At 31.0% G+C, this 24,785-nt stretch overlaps 2 protein-coding genes and 1 long non-coding RNA gene across 3 annotated transcripts; 2 read left to right on the top strand and 1 right to left on the bottom strand.

Moving 5' to 3' along the window:
• On the top strand, window positions 10,466–11,942 carry LOC104750102. The gene is made up of 2 exons (XR_761526.2): window positions 10,466–11,268; window positions 11,451–11,942. It is a non-coding gene; the product is annotated as an uncharacterized LOC104750102 (long non-coding RNA).
• LOC104750101 (aspartic proteinase CDR1-like) lies at window positions 14,685–15,875 on the bottom strand. The gene has a single exon (XM_010471845.1). It carries the CDS (start codon window positions 15,873–15,875, stop codon window positions 14,685–14,687), a length of 1,191 nt encoding a protein of 396 aa, XP_010470147.1.
• Window positions 20,180–22,378, top strand: LOC104750099 (pentatricopeptide repeat-containing protein At2g28050-like). Its single transcript, XM_010471844.2, has one exon. The coding sequence runs from the start codon at window positions 20,335–20,337 to the stop codon at window positions 21,724–21,726; it is 1,392 nt and encodes a 463-aa protein (XP_010470146.1). The 5' UTR covers window positions 20,180–20,334; the 3' UTR covers window positions 21,727–22,378.

Genomic DNA, 24,785 nt, shown 5'->3' with positions numbered 1-24,785 from the left:
CCTCGGCTCCGCCCTCCTCCCTATGAAGAGAAAATTGCGTCCAACCTCCTCCACCATGAAGAGAAACTTGGCTCCACCTTCCTCCCCCGGAGAGATAACCTTGCGTCCAACCTCCTCCACCTTCATTCCTTAGGGAGATAACCTTGCGTCCAACCTCCTCCACCATAGAGAAAACTTTGGCTCTGCCCTCCTCATGTCTAGAAAGAACACGTTCACGTCTTTTAGCTATCGCAAAATGGCTTGCTCCAACAACGAATAAAACTAAAGACCCTTTTCTAACGTCACAAAATCTTTTGATAATAACTAATGTTAAATTTTCCAATGTATTCGTGGTAGTGTTTTGACATCATGATGTAGCCTTTGTCTCTGGAATGCTCTGACCGCCACCTTTCTTAGTGAGCCCATGTCCACAGGCCCTCCTTCCTTAGTGAACCCATGTCTACACCTGGCCCATCCATATCCGACGGCCGGTCTGTTAAGTCTAGGAGACTTTAAATACTTGTTTACCGACCCTACAAATCACCATATGATCTTTTTCTGTGTTCGCACAGTTCCGACAGTCACTTTCCGAAATATTACCCACCCTGAAACTACTCCAGCTCAACCAAGCTTAACTCTGGAGTTTTCTCAGGACCCTTGATCGAAAAGATAAATGCACTTTGGTGACATAGGTGGCCAAAACAAATTTTTTAAACCTATCCGCAAACCAGGGTGTCACAGTCTCCAAAATCCTATCAACAACAATTTAAGTTTTTCCAATTTATCTATCTATGTTCGTTGTAAGCTTGTGTTTGATTAGCTTATTTTATCTAACCATTAATTTGATGAGCGTCTAATCTTTATCTTCCTTTAGGATTGAATGAATGGTAACAATTATGTTTGCATAAAAAAAGTCAATAACCAACCAATCAAGGTTGAGAAATTAGAAAAAACATTAATTTGACGTAAATATAGAAATAAAAGAAAATTACAAGCAAGATAATATATGAATCCCAAATAATTCAAAGGTGAAAACATAAATTAAATAAAACAATCTAAAAATACTACATTAAATTTTAAAATACAGTATTAGAAAAAGAAGATGCATATATTAATCATTTTTCTGGATCAACATATTAATCTTACCTATTCCAAACTAAAAAAAAGAGAAAGTAGGAGAAAATTTTGGTTTACAAAATTAAAAAAAAATTACATTTCCATTAAAAACGTTTTACCAATAGAACAAAGTTGAAAGCAATATTTTTGAATAAATTATTTTGTTAGATGAAAAATATGAGACGATCTATGTTTATATAGAAGTGAGTATTTACAAAATTTAGAATTAATAATTAACTGTATATTTCCTTAATTACATTCCTATTTTTTGTAAAATTAATAACTTAAAATAAAAAATAAATCTTATAATTTTGAAAATCTCCTTATAATGATAATTCTCTTTTTATATTATTAATATTGTTTAAAACAAGATAATTTATTTTTTTTGTTGTAATCTCAAATCCCTCATATTAAATGTTAACTTTTTACACATGTCAAAATTTCAGATTGATATAAACTTGGCACATGTCAAAATCTTGGTAATGACTAACTTACAAAACTCAACTTTATATAATAAAATATATATATATATATATATATAACACTATGTTTCGTGCTACTTAAGCTGCATTTCACTAGGTTTATTCCCCCATATATTTTAAGAAAATATATATCATTAGTCATTAGTATTTATCTTTTACAGCTAACAGAACCACGATACAAATGTATACAGATTGTTTGTCAGACAGAGTCTGCATTTGGATTGGTTTTTTCTTGTCACGTTTAGATTGGCTAAAGATGATATTTTATAATTTGGTTGAAAATGGAAAATTATTTATATAAAAGTATAGTTAGAAAACAAAATTTGGCTTACGTCCATCAAGAAGTGATGGAGTATATATATCAAGCTTGATTAGGAACAACAAAGACCGAGATCTTAGGTGCTCTAATCAATTTTTTCATCCAGATATTTTGCGGTCCATTATAGTCCANATATATATATATATATATATTACCGGCGATATGTGTGAAGGTCAACCTCAAATACATGCTAGTTATGCCAAATGTTATATACGCTCCTGTATTTATTGAAAAAGCAATTTGCAGAAACATTACTGTTTTATTTTTAATTACACCTCTTGTCAAACTGATTGTAGAAAGAAAAATGTTTAACGAATGTTAGGGCTTATATGTACGTACAGGATATAGGTCCTTGTTGGTGTTAAAACTAAATGTACATATAATTAAAATAGTTATATTATTTAATGCAAAATTATTAAGTGATTATCTATGGTATTTAACTTTAGGAGTGGAATTAAAGACGGTAAATAAAATCATTAAGAGGTGATATTGGATTGTAATTTATGAAGATTTTTGAAGAGTTCAACAAAATCATTAAAAGTGAATAAGTGAAAGATTGTTAAAGATTGCTAGAGAGTTTTGTTGATTAGTTTTCTAAAATCTTGTAAAGTCCTCTAAACAATCCCTGCATTTTTATGATACTTTCCATGACTTTATTTTGTAAAGAAAGTGTCTAAAATCATGAACCAATAACATAATAATTGAACTCATTAACAATCTTAGATTCTTTTGTTTTAATTGAATAACACAAAACTTTTAATGACTTTATAAAAGTGTGAATCCAATAACCCAAATTTGTTAGGATTTTTAATGATTTTTTTACAAATCACAAACTAATAACACTAAACTTTAACAGAGTTTAACAAAATCTTGATATAATAACAACAGATTCTACATAACATTTAAAGTCTTTAAAACTCTATTCAAATCTCAAACCAATAAGGCTTTGGATGGCTGTGGATTTAAAAGCTGTTTTTGGTTTAAAATTTTTCAAAAGTCCATTTCTAAGGCCAATAAAGATTATGCAAAAATTGGTTTTCCTAAATATTAGAGAATCCAGATTTGTTAGTTTTTGTCAATTTTCAAAGAAAAACCAAAATCTATGTTTTACTAGTTTTTCATTTTTAATCCTGACTTGAATTCTTTTTTCTATTTTTCTAATTTTTTAAATAAACTTTTTAATAAAAAATCTCAAAACTATAAACCAAAATCTAAAATTTAAAAACTAAAAGCTAGAATTCAAAAACCACTTAAAAACTTGTAAACATTTGCCTAAACTGGTTACCGAACCTGAGATTCGATTTGGTTTTTCTTAACTCTAAATTAGTTTTTTTTTTATGATATTGATACATATTAATGATAGAAAAATGTTTGGGTTCACCCCCTTTTAATTAACCAATCAAGATACAACAAAACGCCATGTCATATCATATTTATAACATAAATCAAAATTAAAATAAAAAGATAAAACAAATTATGTAGATTTTTTATTAAGGAAATTATGTCGGTTTAGATTTATAAAGGAGAATTAGGGTTTAAATTTTATAATTTAAAAATATATATTGGTTTGGGTGTATAAAATAATGATTAGGATTTAGATTTTACAATTAAACGAAATGATATGTCGGTTTGAGTTTATAAAAGAGTGGTAAGGATTTAAATTTTACAATTAAATGAAATTGTATGTCCGTTTGGATTAACAAAAGAGTGGTTAGGGTTTAGGACTTAGATTTTACAAGTAAACAAAATCGGTTTGGGTTTATAAAATTGTGGTTAGAGTTTAGGGTTTAGATTTTACAATTAAAGAAAATTATATGTCAGTTTGGGTTTATCAAAGAGTGGTTAGGATTTAGATTTTACAATTAAACAAAACAAAATTATATTTCAATTTGGGTTATAAAAGAGTGGTTAGAGTTTAAATTACATAATTAAACAAAATTATATGTCAAATTTGGGTTTATAAAAAAGGGATTTGGGTTTAGATGTTATAATTAAAAACTATAAAATAATATTTAGAATTAATAATTTTAAAATTAATTGATATAAAAAAAATATTTTCTTAATTAAGAATTTGTTTCCTTAATTAAGAGGAGGTGAATAGGAGAAGTTAAACGTAATAATTGTCCATAATAATATGTATACTAGGATTTAACCCGCGGTACATCGCGAGACAATATTTTTAATTTAAAAAATTAAAAATTTATGTTGTATTTATTTGTTATTTTCTTATTGTTTTATTAATTTTTAGATTGTATAGTTATGAATATTTATTGGATTTACTCAGTGTACCAGAGAACGATTTTAAAAATATAAAATTTTATAGGTATTCGATATAAGTATTCAAAGTATAGGATTTTTGTATTGTTTGCAAGGTTTTAACCCGTGGAACATTTATCCCCTGGTACACATCTAAAAGTGTTTAATAAAAAACAAATTCCACTTAACTCCCTATATGGGACTAATGTCAACCCGTCCACCAAAATCAAAATAATTTTTTTTATCAAGTTTAGTGATGTTAATTGTTTTACCAAATTACCAAATTAGCATATTATCCCATCATCATTATTGTTTTCCTTAGGTACATAAAATCCTATCATAAAAGATTCACCTATCCATAAAGAGAAACAAACGATTAAGTGAAACTCTCAATTTCCTTGAAAAAAAAATATTCTTGCGAATTGTTTATTTAAAAAAACTAAAACATTTAACTCTTTTAATTTAAAAGGAAAACACAAATTAATTATGTATATATATCTTAGAAATAATTTGTTTTCGCGATTTTAAGAGTAATTTAGTTATTGCTATTTTGACAAAATTATAAGGATTAACTATGTAAATATGGATAATTTTAAGTTCATAATTACAAAGTGTACTTGCAAAAAAGTATAAATAGATAACAATTAAATGATAAACTTGGAAAGTTTGAGAAATAAAATCAAACGAAAACAAAAAAATAACTTCATTCTTCTTAATTCTGAAGATTATGGTCTTAAGTTTATGTGGTATTCACATCATCCTTCTCCTCACCATCCTTGATTTAGGAGCTTCAAAAGTTAAAAGTAGCAGTCGTCAATCATATTTCTTCTTCAGTTTTATTCAAGTCCATTGGTTGAATACACATTAGTTAAACATCACACAAAAAATAAAACCCATGTTGATAAATAGATAGACGTAGTATATTAACTTACTTTTCACCCTTCATTTAGTTGGCTTGTTGTTTGCTTCAAGAATCTCCATCTCCCAAATGGAGACACTTGACCAAGCACATCTAGACATGAAAAACAAAATAATTTAGCCGATAGTATAATTTGCTTGTAATATATATGGTTTCTTAAAAACGTACTTACCAATCATATATATGTATTGGGATTTAGATCACCACTCAGAAATTTTCTGAAATTATATTTAACCAATGGGGCCATTAAGTTTACCACATTTTAGTTTAGAAAACCCAACTTGTAGAGACTTGCATGAGTAAGACCAAAAGTCTCGATGAATCTCTATTCACCAACAGGGAGGTGAATGACGCACCAAATCCTTTTTCGGTTTTAAAACCCTAAAGTAAAAAAGAATAACTAAACAATATTAGAAACAACAAAATGTAAAAAGAAGAAGTAATAATAACAATGAAATGAGGAAAAAAAGTAGAGAAATTCATTTAAATACCACTAAAATTTTTTTTTTTCCAAAAATACCATATTTTAGTTTTTTTTTCAAAAAATACCACAAAAGTTTACTTTTCCAAAATTACCACAAACACACAAAATTGATTTTTAAGGATGTAGAATTTTTTTTTTAGATTTGGGTTCACACATTTAGTTTTAGAGTATAGTTTTTAGGGGTAGGGTTTAGTATTTAGAATTTAGGAATTAATTTTTAGTATTAGAACTTTAATTCAATTATGTGGTATTTTTGGAAAAAATTATATTTTAGTGCTATTTTTGGGAAAAAACTAAATTATGGTATTTTTTGGAATAAAAACCTATTTTAGTGGTATTTATGACAATTGCCCAAAAAGTAGCTAATAACAACATTTTCATCGGCCAAGACTAATTCTTGTAATTTTTTTTGCTTGTGGTATATATAGAGGGAGATTTTATCTTGTTTGATGAGATGCAAGTGAGAAGTATTTATAATGTTTTGGCAAGAAAGTAGGGTTTTGGGTGAATATATACAAAATATCTTGCCAAGAAAGTGTATAATATCTTGAGCATATCACAATTTCAAAAATCTTTGACTAAAATTTAGAAATTAGTTATGAAATATTAGTTATGGAATATGTTAGTAATTATGAGTGTGAATGTATATTATGTAGAATTTCCATTTGTGTACATCGAAGAAAATTTGATTGACTCCATATTATTAGCGCTTCAGATTTTTACGAAAAATCTTTAATATTGTTTGCCTTTTTTGCATGATTTACTGGGCAACAAATATTTTTTATCTGATCCGATTCGATTTGCAATTTTATTACTATATTTTAGTTCTTATTATTTTGTAAAAATTTTAAGGATTAACTTTGCAAATTAGTATAAATAAAAGGATAAATTGCCAAATGTACTTCAGAAATCTATATATAGATGCTCCATGCTTTCCCTACGTGTAGTTTATGTTTATTACAGTAGAAGCTCTATAAATTAATATTTTTTAAATTAATATTCGCTATAAATTAATAAAATTTTCTGGTCCCGAATTGGACCGGTGTAAAAAATAACACAATTTGATAAAATAATAAGATAATATTTTTTTTGAAAATTCTATATAAAAATATAGTCCCAACAATATCATAAATTAATAATGATATAAATTATATATATATATATATATCTAAGAAAATTTAGTGAAATATGACTCTATTATTGTTTATCTATTCTTATTCTTGAATTTTCATTCTAGTTGAAGCTCATCTTTAATCTTTTTCATTGTATTAAAAACTTTTAATATTGTCTTCTCAAATCACATCCAAAAATTAAGGAGAGTCCTAATTGCGATAATTGTTTTTTTACATGTAATTGGTTCTAACGGCATCGCAATATGTTATTCGACTTCATTATTATCATGAAAGATAATACCAACAATTTTTTCTAAACTCTAAACTTCTTACATTTGTCATTTTTACCTACATAATTAAGTAAACTATTAACATCAATCCTATTACAATAGCCAAAATTATAAATTAAGGAAATTCTATAAAAATGTGAATCATAACAAAAATATCTTATTTTGTAATATAAAATTTTCAAAATTATGAAAAACAAAAAAAAATCTCTTTAAAGTTAATATTTTATTAATTTATTGATAAATTAAAATATTTATAAATTAATAAAATTTCATGATCTCGACCTTATTAATTTATAAAAGTTTTATTGTAGTTTACTTTTTGAATTTACAAAAAAAATATAATTCGCTGACAGAGACAAATTAAATTTGCAAAGCGCCAATATTAAAATCCCCAACTTCGAGAGAGACACGTCCATAATCAAGCACCACGTCCCCATCTTGTTGTTTTCGCTTCAACTCTTACACATTTATAACAAACATATTATAATAAAAACCAATGGAAATGGTGTTTTACATGACACTTGACAGGTAAAGGATATCAGATATTACTTTATTTATAAACTTAATTGACACACGCCAGAGCTACATGTTACTATGTTAGTCAAGATTTTTTGGAAATATAAAATAAACCTTATTTGTAAATTATAGATTTAAATTTTAATAATGTGTTGTATATGAAAAAATGTAGATGTCCAACTTCGAGATGTAGACGATGTAATAATTTATGTGCGCGATTCTCTAATCGTTTCATTTTAGTGGAACATTTCTTGACACGTGAACTCTTTTTCCGTATTCGAAATACAAAAGTTTAATTTGGACCATTTTGTGTTCGTAAGATCTTTGTCTTATTGGTTTAAAGATCATTTTGTGTGCATGTTTTGGCAGTATCTCGAATCGGTTTTGCGGAGCTGAGGTTCGAGAAATGATTTTTTCCACTCCACAAATTCAATATCATTTGCTGCAGCTTCCTTGATCATTTATATAAAAGCAATATTGTTCAAAAGAGCAAAAAGGTTGGACATAATAATATAGTAAGGTTGGGAAGGGCGTGCCATTGTTGGTCTAATGGGGCAATGGCTTTTGTTCATCTTTCGGAAAAGATAGTTTTGGATGAATTTCAAGATCGAATGCTCCTTGTGAAGAAAATTGTGACTTTGCGTTCGTGGGCTTTCTAGCTCATCCTGCACGCCCTTCCCAACGCAGGGTTTTGGTAGGTTTCACACCTCCGGGGCAAGTAGGGTGTAGTGGTCTCTCTAAACCTTTGATTAGGACTTGGAGTTGCCACTATAAAAAGATAGTGGTCTTGTTTGACCCAAATATCTTTATGATTGAGTGTTTCTTTTCTGAGAAATCACTCCCTATCCTTTGGATTTCGTTAATCCCTTATCTTTAGCATTACCTTAGCCATTCTAGGTGTTGTATTTTGGTCCGGGTTCTAAAAGCTGTTCTACGAACACCTTTCCGCGATCTGTTTTATTTTTTCTTCTATGTTCACCCATGTAAGTTTTATGATGGTTGTAAAACTCTACCTAAGAGGAGAGTTGCTGAATCATGATTTAATATAGTGGGTTTTGGCTGGCAAAAAATAAAATAAAATAAAATAATATAGTAATAACTAGAATTCGACGTTTCCGATTTCTGATCCGATTCAGATAATTCAGATAGAAGTTCACTATCCATTTAGGTTTTATGACTATTCCGTTTAGATATGTCATATGTGTCGCATTCAGATCCGTTTTCGAAGAAAAAAATTAACGAAAAAGTTAGTTTAAACAAAACTAGGTTTAATTTTAATAAGATTTTAGATTTGGTTAAATTTAACAAAAAATGTATTAATTCAAAAAATATAATTAAAAAAACTTGGATATCTAGGTTATCTCAGATATTTTTGTTATTTGGTACTTTTGGATATAAAACTATAACTAGATATAACAAAGCTTTTTGGATACATAATTTTAGTTTAAGTTTTCGGATATACTGTTCAGTGAGAAAAAAGAAAAAAAAATCATCTGTTTCATTTTAATTGATTTTTTATTTTTCTCATATATATTAAGAAATCATTTAGTGTTAGATTTAAAAATAAATAAGATATCATTTATTATATAAAGATTCTGCATGTCTATTCTTGAAACTTGAAAATTGCTGACTTATCAAGAATTAATTAAATTCTCAAGCCATTATTTATCATCCGTTATATCTTATTATATTAATTGGGAAGTACAAATATGAAACTAACCTTAAAATGTGTAAAAAATTACATTCAATTGCCATTAGAAAAACTTAATTAATCTTAGTTAATTAATTAAATAAAGATAATTAATTAAAAATAAAAAACGCTAACAGATCAAATATAAAAAAATCTAGAAAAAGAAAAAAAATAATTTTCTTTCTCTAATAAATTATGGATGAAAATTACTAAATATATTTTTTAAAAATATAAACCAATCAGAATTTCAAAAACTAAGATTTTATATCCAAGTATACAATATAATTATTTTTAATAACTAAATTTCGAAGATTTTGTTAAGATTTCAAATTTTGATTCTTCTATCATCTTTATATTTTTTTTTGTTTGGAATTTTCATATAGTACTTATGATTAGTAAAATGCAGAATTTTTTTATGCATATGTTGTGATTAATTTTTTTTAAAACGAAGATATATTACTCAATAAAAAAAATGTGTGTTTTAATTTCCACATTAGCGGGTTGGTAAAACTAAATTTATATAGATGATAAATTAATAATTTTTCTTTGTTCAAAATTATAATATTAAAACTACTACTTCATATTTCACAAAATAATGATGCAAATACAACAAACAAACAATATAAAACTGTAATATACGTCAAAAAAATAAAATATTATAATATTTAAAATAATTAGTATAATAGATTTACAGAACAATTAAAATGAATATTATCTCAAACAAAATAAATTTTAAAAAAAAATACAACACTAATTTTTATTATTATTTTAGAACTTTTTTTTTTTAAATGTTGATTGTGCTTAAAGCACGGGATATCTCCTAGTTATCTAGTATTTGGGGTCAATTCTGTTCCTCTTAATAAATCAAAACAATAGGACGAGTGAGTCGATTTGGGTTTTAGTTTGTTAGCTAATGGTGATAGTATGCCGTTAGGATTTAAACAGGAAAAGACCTGTTTAAGCTGAAGAAAGATTATTGCTTCCGTAACTTTTTAGCTGAAGAATTAATACTTTAGCTCGATCCAATAATAGTTTTTTTAGAAAATAAATAAAAGGCATAGATCCAATAATATTTGGGCAAATAATAAGAAGTAGCAAGACATGTGAAGTGGGAAAGTGAGATATTCCTTCGCGAGGTGGACTCCAAGATGGCAGCGTCTAACTCCATTTGGCCCAACTCTCTTTACCAATATTCATAACTCAGCTTCTGCCAATCAAACTCTTTATCAGAAAATATCTATGCATACATTAACATTTTAATCACAAAAATCAGCATATATTCACACTCACATCTCTAGACTACTGTGCCTATATATTATTCACACACACATACACACACANCTCTCTCTCTCTCTCTCTCTCTCTCTCTCTCTCTCTCTCTCTCTCTCTCTCTCTCTCTTGTTCTAGATCTCATCAGGTTTTTTCTGGTTATTTTGTAGCTTCTACGATCTTGTAACATGTTTTTATATACGTCATACCTTTCATTTTTGCAAATCAATAATAGAAATATGTGGTTTTGTCTCATTTTACTATTTTAGCAGTATATATTACCAAGTTCAGAGAGTGTTCAGTATTTTTCTTCTTCCCCGCTCTTATCTCTATCTGTTAGGGTTTCACTTCTTTTACAGGTTTGTATGGTTAGGTTCCAACTAAGTAGAAGAGAATACGTAGAATTGTACCAATCACAACTTGTCATCTCGACTATTCCGCCATGTTACCCCTCCCCACATATGTATAATAGATACATAGATAAATTTTATATTATATACATATATATATATATACGAGTTTCTATAAATTATGAAGGATAAGTATTTAAATATATTTAGAGGATATGTAAGTAGTGAGTTGGAGTTATGAGTTTGAGTTTGATTTGAGAGACAAAAGATTGCTACATGAAGATGAAAGACTATTTCCGAAGCCGCGCGCGGTCGTTGTTTGCTGCTGTGGCATCATCAAGATTCACATCTCTGTTGATGGACGGTGGTGATTCACTCGATCCCCAAATTTGTCTCTGTGAAAAATGAGAATCTTGATGATGCTGCATCGGCAAACAAGGACTATTATTTTTGCCCTTTCTGTATTCCATCCAAGATTTTCTTCAGGTTAGTTTGCTTCTGCTTGAAATCCGTTTTTATAATTTCATTTTTGTCACCTGTGTATGTTAACCTATTTTCCCTGTTTAATTACATAAAGATCTGATCATGATCTGTTGTGAGTATCTTTTTTTCTTCATGTGATACCGTCGGATTTGATTTAGGATCTCAAGTTTTTGCCTTTTTGGCAGTCTTTTTCAACCCAATACATGAATGGATCCAAAAGCTTCTCTTTCAATAGATGAACAAGAGTCACAATATCATCAAAAGGACTAACTAAGGTAACTATGACATATCCCTATACAATTTTCTCTTGTTGGCAAAATTTCAGCTTGCACTTTCACAACACAATATCCTTTTCTTTCTTTTGGGAATAATTAAAAAAATGGATATCATGGAAGTTGATGAGATAATGAAAGGGTCAAGATGGAACTATTGATGTCTAGCAGCAAAGAAAGGTTTTCAGGACAAACTGTCAGTTCTCTTTGTGTTGTTGGTTTATTGTTGGCTATTACATTCAAAATGAGAATCAATTAGGAACTTGTTGGGTGGACCTTACACATTGTAGACTAGGCATACGTCTCAGTCCCACCTATTTGTGTCCCCTCTATGTACATGTTTAGGTGTTCTTGTAACTGCAATACTACTGATGAACAATGAAGCAAAAATTACTCTCATTTTTTTTTAATTCTCTTATAGGGTAATATAATATGGCAGACCAATCAGATTGTGAACAAAACCAAAATACATAGTATAATGAGTTTCATGTGTTGTTTGTTAGCACCAATCATCCCTAATGTAGCTTCCAAATCAAATCATAAATACCTAAGTAATGCCTTCTTTTCTTTTGGTTATGTCTTGTAGTACATGTAGATATAATTGAGTTTAGTTAGTTAATGTCTTATATGTTATGGAGCGTGTGTTTAATCACTCCCCCATCCATATATATTTAGTTATCCAAAGAAATGAATCATAGCTTCCACTATAAAATCTAATTGTTTTGAGCAATGAATTGGATGATCGCGCTCCATAAGTGGAAGTGAAATCATTCGACCTCATTCTTGTAATGGACAATGGCAAGTTGGCAACTATATTTTTCATATCATGATGATATTTTTGATATGTCCGCCAATCACGTGTATTTTGCATATATCTTCCAGTATTGGCAAACGAAATTGTAATTTTATCAAAATTAGTACATCAGAATAATATTATATGTATTCACTCCAACTTGCTAATTGAGGACATAAGCTATATAAAAAAAACATTTCTACCGCTATATATATTGCTAATACTAATCACAAGCGGGTATCATTATTTAATCTTTTGTTACCGATATGTGTCACTAATTAAACGAACCGTATAATATGTTTTAATCAGAAGAATTTAATGTGTGAATCTTTTTGTGTTCTGATGATCTTCGTATTTATCTAAATAGCTATTGTGATGTTTCATCAGTTTTATATATAAATGCAAAAACAAAACAAAACAAAAAAGCTTTAGAATCTTTGCGTATATGGATGGATCTGACAAAATGAGATGGTAATATTGGCTCGAGGGGATGAATATATGTGTTTGTGTGTGGTCCATTCAAATTGAATTTAAACGCAACGCTGAGTATGTGAGGACCATTGTCCATTTCATTGTAGTTGTACTTATTATTTCCCAGCTTTCTCAAACTTTAAGCTTTTAATGGGTTTGTATTAATTCTTAATTTGGCTCAGTTTACTATTTATAGATAAGATTATACATAGTATATGTTTTCAAGTATTTTTTTATGGCTAACGAATTTTGAAAGTGATATTTACAATTTTATCGATCTCAAATTAGTTTGATCTACAAATATAGCAATTCGATGTCACATATTTACCCCTATCAACAGAAACGATGAGACAGTTTNAAAAAAAAAAAAAAAAAAAAAAAAAGCTCTGAGCAACCACACTCTTCATATCTTGTCTTTCTCACTCAAAATTTTCTAAATATAATTTTGTGGTTGTTGTATCTTTCTATTTCTAGCTCCACAATATTTTTAATATTAATCTGGATCATGGTAGAAATGATTAAAGGCATAATAAAGTAATGTATATTTTTAAATAAGTTAACGTCACACCAATACATTTGGACAATAGTAGACATGATATGATAGCTCGACCCAAATTGAGAAGTAGAGTTACGAAAATTATTATCCACTTTAACGGTACTATACACTGCGATCAGATAATCTAGTAACCAACCCTGACTACTGCCTATAGTGACCAGCTACTAGAATCTTAAATCGTTATATTCATTAGCGATCAATTTAACGCGTCGACTGAATTTTATTAAGTACTAAAGTGTCTTTGTTGTTTTTCAAGAAATAACAAAATGAATCTTGAAAAACTTACGTGACATGTTCGTTTTGTAATCGTTGGGTTAGTGATCGGTGACACAAAATAATAACTACTTGCGGTTTAAGTAAGTGGACACAGACGACTCTGACATCCCCTCTAAATATAGTTGCAGCGACTATAAAAGTATTTTATCAAACACCAACAACACCTACATCACTTCTAAAAATATTCGCAGCGACACCTTCTCTATTTCTTAACCGTTCCCTGTTCTGATGCAGCGATCATAAAACGAACACCGCCAACACCACAAGTATATTAAGATTGGTAAAGAACACCAATTATCTTATTTAATTAATCAACATATTTAAATTATAAGACATCTTTCTTTTGCAGGCAGACTGCAATTACTTAAATCAGTCATCAATAGCACCATCAATTTCTGGAATTCAATCTTCTTACTACCCAACAAGTGTCTTGAAGAACTCGAGCAAATTTGCAGTTTCTTTTTGTGTAAGGGAGTATATGAGTCAGCTCGTGGAGCCAAGGTTTCATGGGAGATAGTTTGCTCACCTAAATCATGGGAAGGACTGGGTCTCAAAAGACAGATAGACTGGAATCAGATCTTTGGTTTGAAGCTGATCTGGTTGATTTTTTCTTGACAAGTTAGAAACAAAAGAAAAATAAAGAAGGCTAACTTGACAAGTTTGAATCTCTTGCACGTACTTAAACTTCATATTTCCTAGAAAAGTGTATATTTGACCATATATGTGAGGGCTCAAACGGCTTGGTCGGTGGTGTTAACTATCACAACTTGTGGCTGGCTTTAAAGAGGTTATTTTACGTTTTGTAGATCTATTTATGTTCTTCTAATGCTAATTAAAAGCTACAAATGTAATTAATATATTATCTTTTGAAAGGTGCTAATATTTGCCAATAGAACATTAGAATCTTTAAGCCACCCCATCCATGCCTAGAATAATATCTAACTGAAGCGCGTAAGTAACTTTGCATATAATTCAATGAAACATATCCGAAGGTGTGAAAATATATAATAGTAAAAATTAAGTTCGAAAAAGTCCCTCTTGGTTTGTTTCTTCAACTCCACAATGCAGAACAATCGGTGGGCTTAAAAGAAACCAGCAGTGAAGAAGAATCATAACTCACCAAAAAATTATTCTGTGCCCTGTTCCCAAAGATAGCTTCTTGTTTCGAATTACCACATATAACAGCCATACAAAACAGTCCTCCTCCCTCCGATTCCACATACATATTGTACTTTTCCAAGACAAGATCCGCACCGCCAGAAAAATGCATTGTGATTACCGGAAATATCTCTATGGTGTCCGAGTTGTAGCACAACATACTAGTGTCAACTACTCGATCCGCTTTCACAACTTTTTCCACTGCCTCTCTTACTAGGTTACAGTAGCTTTCAGGCAAGAACGTGTAAGTGGTTCCAGAGTCTATCACTATGTTCCCTTCCAAGGCATGAAATGGTGTCCCCAATGTCTCAATGCGGGTGTCCCCAACGCTGACCGCGTCTAGGTTTAGGTAATAGAAACCGGGTTTTGCTGTGGTCATAAACATAGTGGTTGATACAACCCCATCTCCTGCTATATTAGCATTCCCACCAAAGTTGATCTTACTAGTTCCTTTACCAGAGAAGCAGTAAGAGACGAAACCTGGGTACTCCCCTCCCATCTGAGTGACGAGCGATAAAGATCCCCAATTTAGACCAACAATGCCCGAAGAACTCGGGGACTTAAACCCTGAGCTGTTGTGGCTACAACCAATAATGGTTTTAGGCATTACAAAGAGTTCCCCTGAAGTTGAATGGATCGTGACTGTCTCGGTCGCTAAGGTTCCCTTGGTATAGCTTCCGTCTGCGTAGACAATGTCGCAAGGACAAGAGTGCCCGTGGCATCTTTTCTCTTTGAAGGTTGAGGATTTCGAAGGGTCGAATATGGGAGCGTATTGGTCGTAACAGTTAGTACAAGGCAAACATTGTGTCCATACGAGATTGCTTCCTGTGTCTAAGACAGCTCTGATCTCGAAAGGAGGAGTACCGATATGTAGTCTCATTAGATACGTGGTGTCATCAAAGACGGTGTTAGCGTAAGGTGATCCGAGCTGAGTATCAGAACTGACTCGAGAAGAAGATGAATTGGAGCGACGCTGGATCAAGTCGATGGTGAAGCCGTGAGGTGATGATGCTTCGGTTGTAAAGATAAAACATGTTATTAGGATTTGAAGAAAGAGAGCGATCATCGTAGTTGCAAGAGACATGGTGGTCGAGTATTTTTTTTTGTTTTTTTTTTTTTGGGGGTTTTGAGACACACAATGCTATGTGAATCATTCATGTACAATTTTGTCATCTGCGTCCAATTTTGTTCTTTCCATTTTTAGATGAACTTGGGGGAAAATTTAACATCTTGTTACTAAGTTTTACATTTTTTCCCGGGTTTTAGATTGTTCCTTTGGTTTACTTTTCATTAATGGAAATTAGATGATCACTTATAAATCTTAGAAAAATTTTAGATTCTTTTTTTTTTGAAAAAAGGAAGCTTTCATTCATATTAAATCAGAGCTACTGAAAACAGGAAATTCAAAGATCTCAAGGTTTAAGTGGTGAAAGAGGTTACAAAGAGGGGGAATCCCCAAAGCCTTGCAAGTAAAAAAGAGTCATTGAGATAGAGTCCATGAGAGCTATGAAACAGTCATTAAGCATCGCCTTGGAACATAAGAGATCACAGTAGCTCGTTTGATCACCCTCGAACAGGTCAAGAGGTGACAAGATAGTCATGGTCAAAAGACATAGTGACGTTATGGAAAGAGTCAAAGCCAAGAGACTCACCAGAGTGAGAATCACTAACATGAGCAGCGCAATGGCAAAGGTTATGTAGACCAAGGCTTGATGGTCAAGGGAAGGTTGCTTCAGCATCCACAGTGAAGGTTCCGGATTAGCCTGGTAGAGCCATGGATAACTTCTATAACAATCAAACCGTGTGATGAAGATGGTACTGAAGAAAGTTTACTTGAACTTGTCGGATAGAAGCTATGGGTTACAGGGCAGAAGACCATAAAACTTCAAGACTTTAACAACATACCATGCAAGTGAAACAAGAGCCATAAAATGCCAAAGATAATAGTAAAACCGTAACAATGGAGGTGAGTTCTCTCTCACTTGGTGCCCTTGGCCAAGGAGATTAAGAACACCACACAAAGCATGTAGCGAGTTTAACAAGGAGTGATAAGGTACAGACTTTGTCTCAATAGTTTCTATCATCACAAATCTGTGGTAAAAACAAATATGTAGCAGATTTGTTGAATAAATCTGTAGAACAAATATGTAAATCAAAAACAAATCCGTAAAAAATCATATTTGCGATAACTATGAAATAAAATATATCACAGATTTGTCTTACAGATTTTAATGGTATTTTCGTGATAATTTTTTTACAATAAAGTTTATAAAGGGTATTATAGAGATTAGAAAAAAGTAAAAACACTCTAGTTACTTTTAAAAGATATATGTTACTCCAATTATTAATTTTAATATAGAGGTTATTCTAATTATTTAACTTATTTTCCTATGTATACTTTTATAGATATACTAGATTAGGACCCGCCCGATGTGCGGGTTTAGAGTTTTTAAAATGAAATTAAATTTAACAAAGAATTTAAAATAAATATTTTTAGTAAGTAAAAACTATCTATAAAAGTCAATAGATACACTGAAGTGTCTAATGTGGTATTTGGTGTAAAAAGTGTGATTATGTGGTTGAGACTATTAACCACGTTTTCTTTGAATGTCCTCGCTCTTGTGAAGTTTGGGATTTATCTCCGACTCCTGTCTCGTCAGAGGGTTTTCCGTATGAGTCAGTGTACTCGAATTTGTACTTTTGTTTTCTGGAGTGATAAGTTAGCCTGTGAAGAGGCGCTCTCTTTTATGGCGGTCATGTCAGCTCCATCTCTGTCTTCGGATGGCCAGATTTCTTCACCTCGTTGTCAGATTGATGGTTCTTTGAAAGCAACCAATTTGCATTCAGGATTGGACTGGTGGTGTCGCGTTGGTGAAGAGCGAACCTTGTTGTTGGGGGCCAAGTCTCTAAGAAGGAGCCCCTCCCCCTGCATTCAGAGTTAGAAGCGTTGTACTGGGCCATGGAGTGGATACGTGCTGCACGGATCGCTTGTCAACATTTCGAGGCTGATTGTGCTGAGTTACTCATTATGGTTCAGTCCCCTTAAGATTAGCCGTCCTTCTCCAATGTGCTCGATGAGTTCAACTCGCTGGAATCCTTCCAACTATTCTCCATCTGTTGGTTCCCGCGTGCGTCAAATACGAAGGTGAATTGTCTTGTCCGTGTTTCGCGTTCTCTTATCTCTGAAGTTTCTTTTGTAAATCCCTTCCCTCCGGCTTGGGCAACTAACAAAGGAAATTTCTTTTTATTTATTGTTTGCATGAAAAAAAAAGTAAACCTATACACTTTTAGTTAAGAAAATATTTGTAGATGAGTTCAAATTTATTAAAATTAAATTAAATTTAACAAAGAATATATATTTATATAATTATTTTCGTAAGTAAAAACAATGTATAAAAGTAAAGAGATAAAATTTTAGTTATAGAAAATAGTTGTTTTTTTTTGCCTAATGTATATTCATTTACAAAATCTACATTACCACTTGAAGTGTATTTGTACACACAAATATATTTTAACAGTTTCTTTTGTAAATCCCTTCCCTCCGGCTTGGGCAACTAACCAAGGAATTTTTTTATTTATTTATTGTTTGCATGAAAAAAAGTAAACCTATACACTTTTAGTTAAGGAAATAGTTGTAGATGAGTTCAAATTTATTAAAATTAAATTGAATTTAACAAAGAATATATATTTATATAATTATTTTCGTAAGTAAAAACAATGTATAAAAGTAAAGAGATAAACTTTTGGTTATAAAAAATAGTTGTTTTTTTTTTGCTATAATACACTAATGTATATCCATTTACAAAATCTACATTACCACTTGAAGTGTATTTGTACTCACAAATGTATTTTACTATTAAAATATACTCATTATTCTTTACTACTACCAACAAATTGTCTTTATGAACATATTAAATAATCTATTGTATGTCTCTTCACTTTAACATTTTTATAGTTACAAAAACGCATACGTTAATCTTACATACTCCTATCTTATATGTTACAATAGTAGTCGTTTTAAATAAATTATTTGATTGGTGAAAAAATATGAAACGATCTATTTTTATTTTAAATCTTTTACTTCAAAAATCTCTTTCTTTATGTAAAGGTAAGTATTTACATTTTTCTAGAAACAGTAGTTAGTTGTATAATTTTCACAATCATATTTTTTTATCTTATATAAAAAGTAATCATTTTTCTTGTAAAATTAACAACTTAAAATTAAAATAAGTAAACAATATTACAATTTTAAAATTTTTGATATATATATATATAATTTCCTTATAATGATCTTTTTTTTATGGTAGGTTTTGAATTTTTACATTTTTATTTTCTAAAAATTTAATAATTTTAGAATTGACATGTGTCAACATCTGAATGATATAATTGACACTGTCAAGATCTTGTTAATTAGTAATTTTGACATCAACCTTTATATAATAAGATATATTTTTTTGTTTATTCCTGTAAACTCTATAGTGCATCTCACCAATATTTCAATAAATTTAAATATATTTTGTGTTGCTTTGATCTTTTTTATCCTCGTTATCTTTTGTATAATAGTTGTTTCATTTTCTTTGTTTCATACTCTGTTTTAGTTTAAGACGATTAAAAAAAAATCTTATAATAAATTTTAAAAAAAATAATTTCAAAACACACAAAAAGTTTGGATTTCTTATTTTATGTTTTAAGTATAATTTTAGTGGTAAAATTTAGTGTTTAGAGATTAGAATTTAAATTTGAAAGGTTAGTTTTGAAACATATTAATTTAAAAACTTTATTATTGATATGTTAAATACTTAAATTTAAAACTCACATAAATTGCCTGGGCAAAATACCCGGATTCGAATATCCGATCCAAACCCGTATCCGAGATTGTAAAATACCCGAACAGGTTCTAAATCTCTAAATCCGAAAACCCGAATCCGAACCCGATCCGAACCGATATCCGAACGGGTATCCGAATATACCCACATTATTAATATATAGTAGTAATATATTAATAATATTTATAATTTTAATAATATAAGTGTTCTAAATATTCAGTTTTTAGATATTTTTGATAATTTAAAGTATTTAAACTGTTTATTAGTAAATTTGGGTAAAAAATAATCTAAATTTTTAGATATATTACGTATTATTGAATAATTTAGACTAAATTAGATACTATAATTTTGAGTTTTGTGAACTTCGGATAATCCGAATCTGAACCCGAAATACCCAAACCAAACCCGATCCAAACTCGAAGTCTAGAAAATACCCAAACAGGTTCTATACTTCTAAACCCGAAAACCCAAAAATCCGAATTACTTAAATCGAACCTAAACGGGTACCGGAATGCCGAGGCGTGTCATAATTGTGATGACTTTTTTACTCTTTTATTCGAACTTGTCTTTTTAGTCACCCGAAAACTAGTTTAAGAAATCGTGTCGTTTTCATATTGGGAAACCTAACATCGTGCCACTTTTTGACGGCCGGTCTAAATTTCCAGCTCTGATGAACGGAGGTGGTGATTGAGCAAGAGCTGCCGACGAGACGATTCGATGACTCTGCAAAGGTTCCTGAAAACCTTAAAGACAGCTAAAAGAACTTATCCATTCTCAATCAACAAGCTCATCCTCGATTCTTCCTCTACAAACCAAACTCTTGATTCGCCGGAAAAGCCACTCTCCGACCTCAACCTCTCCACTTTCCGCCGTATTTTAACCGACCCAGATGTCAAATCCTGGAAATGCGTCTCCTTGTTCAGTTTCATCCTCGAAAACCCTTGTCTTTTCTCGTTCCAACCTGACCTCAGAGCTCACTTGTCTTTAGCTTTCCGTGTCTTGTCAGAGAGGAGATTCTCAGATGCGGTGAAACTGATGAAGCCTGTGGCTATTGACGACATTCTCAGGTACCCTTTTAACGCAATCGTCTCTGCCTTTGTTGATGAGTGTGGTGGTTGTGAGACGAGAGTTGTTGCGAGGTTCTTTAATTCGATGGTTATGGTTTACTCAGACAATGATAAATTCGATGAAGTTTTTGAGGTTTTTGAGTATATGAAGAACAATGAGGTTAAGGTTAATGAAAAGACTTGTACTTTACATCTGTTGAATCTCAAAAGATCTGATCACATGGAACTAGCTGTAGATTTCTTTCGTTTAATGGTTGAATCGGGGTTAGATGTTGTATCTGTGTACTCTTTAACCGTTGTTGTTTCGGCGTTGTGTTGCAATGGAGAGATCACGAGAGCAAGAGAACTAGTTGAGGAGATGGTGCTGGTTAAAGGGATTAAGCCTAATATTGTTACATTTAAGTCGATGATAGATTCTTGTGTCAAAAGATGGGGTTTTGAAGAGTTGGATTTGGTTCTTAAGTTAATGGACAAGGAAAGTGTGATGCTTGATCTTGATACTTACAAGATTTTGATTGATGGGTTCACTAGTTATGGTAAGCTTGAAGAAGCAGAGAGGTTGGTTTCGAAAATGCATGATGAGAAGCTAAGAGTGGAGACTTATCTGTATAATTTGATCATGGATGGGTACTCTCGGTTCGGTCTAGTGGAGAAAGCGTTTGAACTACACAGCGAAATGAGTTCTCGTGGTGTTACTCCAAACAAGGATACGTTTTGGGTGTTGATGAATGGACTCTGCAGAGCTGGAAAAGTGTGTGAAGCGATGAGATTGTTCAGCGAGTTGCGAGTGAATGAGTTTGAGATTGATGGAGAAATGTATATTACGTTGACTGAAGGGTGTTACAGAGCAGGAATGATAGATAAATCTTTGGAAGTGGTGGCTGAGATGATTAGGGAAGGATTCATTCCTGATGGTACAGTATTTGAAAGATTAGCTGATGCATTGTTTGAAGTAAACTGTAAAGAGGCACAGATGATGGTTACGTTCGTAGTTAAGAGTGGCATTAACCCAAAACCTTGTTCTGAATTTGGTCCGACATGATTATGTGGTCATAGAGGAAAAGAACTTATCTACTTTCTTATTACCTAAAGACTGAGATGACTCACCTGTGCCCTACCAAGTCTCCAACTACACCTGTGTCAATGATATGGTAATCTACCTCTACTAATACTCGAAAGGATAGTGATGTGCACAAAGTTGGTTCTATACCTCCAAAAGATGCAAATATATTAGACATTCTTGAAAGATTAGTGGTTCCGGAAAATTTTTTGGAGTATCAGTGAGTCTACAGTAGACGATGATTTAATGTAGAAGGTGAATAATGATGAAAATGAAAGGGAATGGTGATGAACAAAAACAAGGTGGAAAAGGAATGACGACGACGATGAATATGAGTTTGATTAGGTCCATGTTGCTGTGTCTTCCATGACAACTGAAATTAGATTTAAGGAGATTGCTTGAAGATTGATTTCCTATTTTGGATCGTGAGAAATCAAGGTTGCAATGTCTAGAAGCTTAGGGGGGTGTATTCAAAATAGGATTTTGGAGGATTTATGATATTCAAGATTTTAGGAGATTTACAATGAGTTTTTAAGGTAGTTTGGTGGATTTATTATTATTTTCTATTTTTGAAAAAAAAATAGTTTGTGATTTGATAAGATTTGGTGAGACTTATAACTGGAGTTTTAAGAGATTCTCAAGTCCAGAAACGAGAGATATTCATATAACATAACACAAAGATTAAAACAATAAAATACGTATAAAACAATATAGCATAACTCAAAGATTTCAAGAACAGAGAAACTTATCCTGAATGAATCATAATACACTTCCGTAAACAGCCCGATCCATTGTGTAGCTCCGCTTGAGAAGGTCTGTAGCAAGAGCAGCCCAGACAAACGAAACATATTCACATGAAAATAACAAATGATCACACGTCTCCAAATGAGCATTACAAAAACCGCATTACACATCGTGAATGAATCATAAAAGAGAACTTAGCTTTTAATATTATCTTTGCTTTTATGATTCATTCACGGTAATATACACATCGTCTCCAACACAATAATACTTGTCTGGGCAATATACACATCGTCTCCTAATATTATTGTGTTGAATAATATTATCTTTGCTTTTAGGTTTACAAAGATTTCCGTAAACGAGAGAGTATAATAGAACAGAGGTTGAGATAATAGAGATAGAGCCTAAAATTTTTGTTTTTATTGCAAACTCGTAATTTGTTTTTTTTTTTTAAACCAATCCTTCAAAAACACACTTTCGAAGGTGGGATTTTTTAAATAGGATTTCCCTTACAAAAATGTACCCAAAGTCTCTCACAATCCCTATTATGTTTTCTATAAAAAAATAGAATTTGGTTTTGAATAACAGTGGATTTGTTATGATTTTTGCGAATTGTTGATTGAATAACAGTGGATTGTGAGTGATTTTGAATGATTTTTAACAAATTCCATATTCAATAACAGTAGATTTGAGATGTGATTTTAAAATCACTAATTGAATAACAGGGGATTTTTAAAAAAATCACAAATCCTCCAAAATGATGTTTTGAATACACCCCCCTTAATGATTGTGGCTACGTCGATTTTACAACTGGCAGGGCAAAATATCTGAACCCGAAAATCTAACCTGAACCCGATTTAAAATAGTTTTGAACCCGCGAACTTTAAAAATAATCAATTGGATGCTTTTAGTAAATGAATCGGGTACCCGAACCTGATTGGATATATCCGAACACCCGAACAAATATCCAAAACAATCCAAAGTTATATATTCCTAACAATAGTTTGAGTCAATAATTTACAAGTTTTGTAAGTAATTTTATAATCACTATTACAAGATAAATTAGTTGTCATTTTCATTTTCATATGATAGTTTAGATTGATTATATGATTCTAACTTTAAATTTGATGTCTAGTAAGTCAAAGAACTATTGGCTTGTGCCTTGTGAATTTGGTGTTTTGGTATTTAGAATTGTCCTTTTCTTTTCATGAATTCAATTTTGTTTGATAATTTTGGTTATTTTTTCTTGATGATTATAATCATTTGGATGAATTTGAATTTTTTTCTATCTTTTTCTAAATTTGGATTGAAAAACTTTCAAATCCGATCTGAACTGGAAATATATTTCAAGGTTTTGGATATAACCCGAAACTATCCATACCCGATAAGTGTTTACCGATCCCGGCCCGAAATCTAAAAATATTTGAACGAGTCTTATTTCTCTTAACCCGAAAACCCAAAAACCCAAAAAAAACCGAAACACGTAATCCAAACCCGAATGGATACCCGAATACACATGCTATTGGAAAAATCTTTCATTAGTTATATGTATGTTTTGATTCCCCGAATTAGCTAAAAGATCATCCATATTGACTGTTCTGTTTTTAAAAGGTGGTGTGTAATAACAAGTGATGTTTATTTTAACATGTGATCGTAGAGATCTTAATGAAATAACTAATTTTAAAGTCGAAGTTTCTACAGCCAAAAATAACAATCGTTACCAAAGTACCTGCTGAGGTCAGGTGACAACTGGTAGATGGATTATAAAATGCTGATCAACCAACTCTATGTAAATCCAACTCCCACTATACTTGGATGTACATAAAGGATTATAGTTCGTGTAGTCAATATATCCATCCTTATAATCCCATCTTTGATATTTTGAAGCACATTATTCAAACTTAAAAGTCTCTTGATGTCTTTTCGAATTATTCATAAAATTGCTATCTACTCTCCCTGCATATATAAAATGTTTGGTCGAAGTAAGTCAAAAGCGTAAGTACGTAGCCAGTTTTTAGGCCAACTCGGAACAACAATATTGATGTTTCCTAGTAAATGTTTCCAGAGTTCGATTTCATCATGGAAAATTGTCGAAAACTATGATCTCGCTGCTACAAACAGTTTCGATAATTCTAGCAACCTTCTTATAATATACCAGCAGACACAACCTTTCATTGATGTTCAGTAACTAACAACAAATTTAACGAGTAATTGAGTACACCAAGAAAACATATTCTTTTGAGTAAATTGTGAACCTTAATGTACATTTGGTCTGCATATGTCTAGTGTAACAAGAAGAC

This window comes from Camelina sativa, chromosome 16 (genome assembly GCF_000633955.1).
Source record: "Camelina sativa cultivar DH55 chromosome 16, Cs, whole genome shotgun sequence".
Classification (NCBI taxonomy): domain Eukaryota; kingdom Viridiplantae; phylum Streptophyta; class Magnoliopsida; order Brassicales; family Brassicaceae; genus Camelina; species Camelina sativa.
The sequence above is the reverse complement of the archived record's forward strand: the minus strand, read 5'-3'. Positions and strand labels throughout refer to the sequence as shown.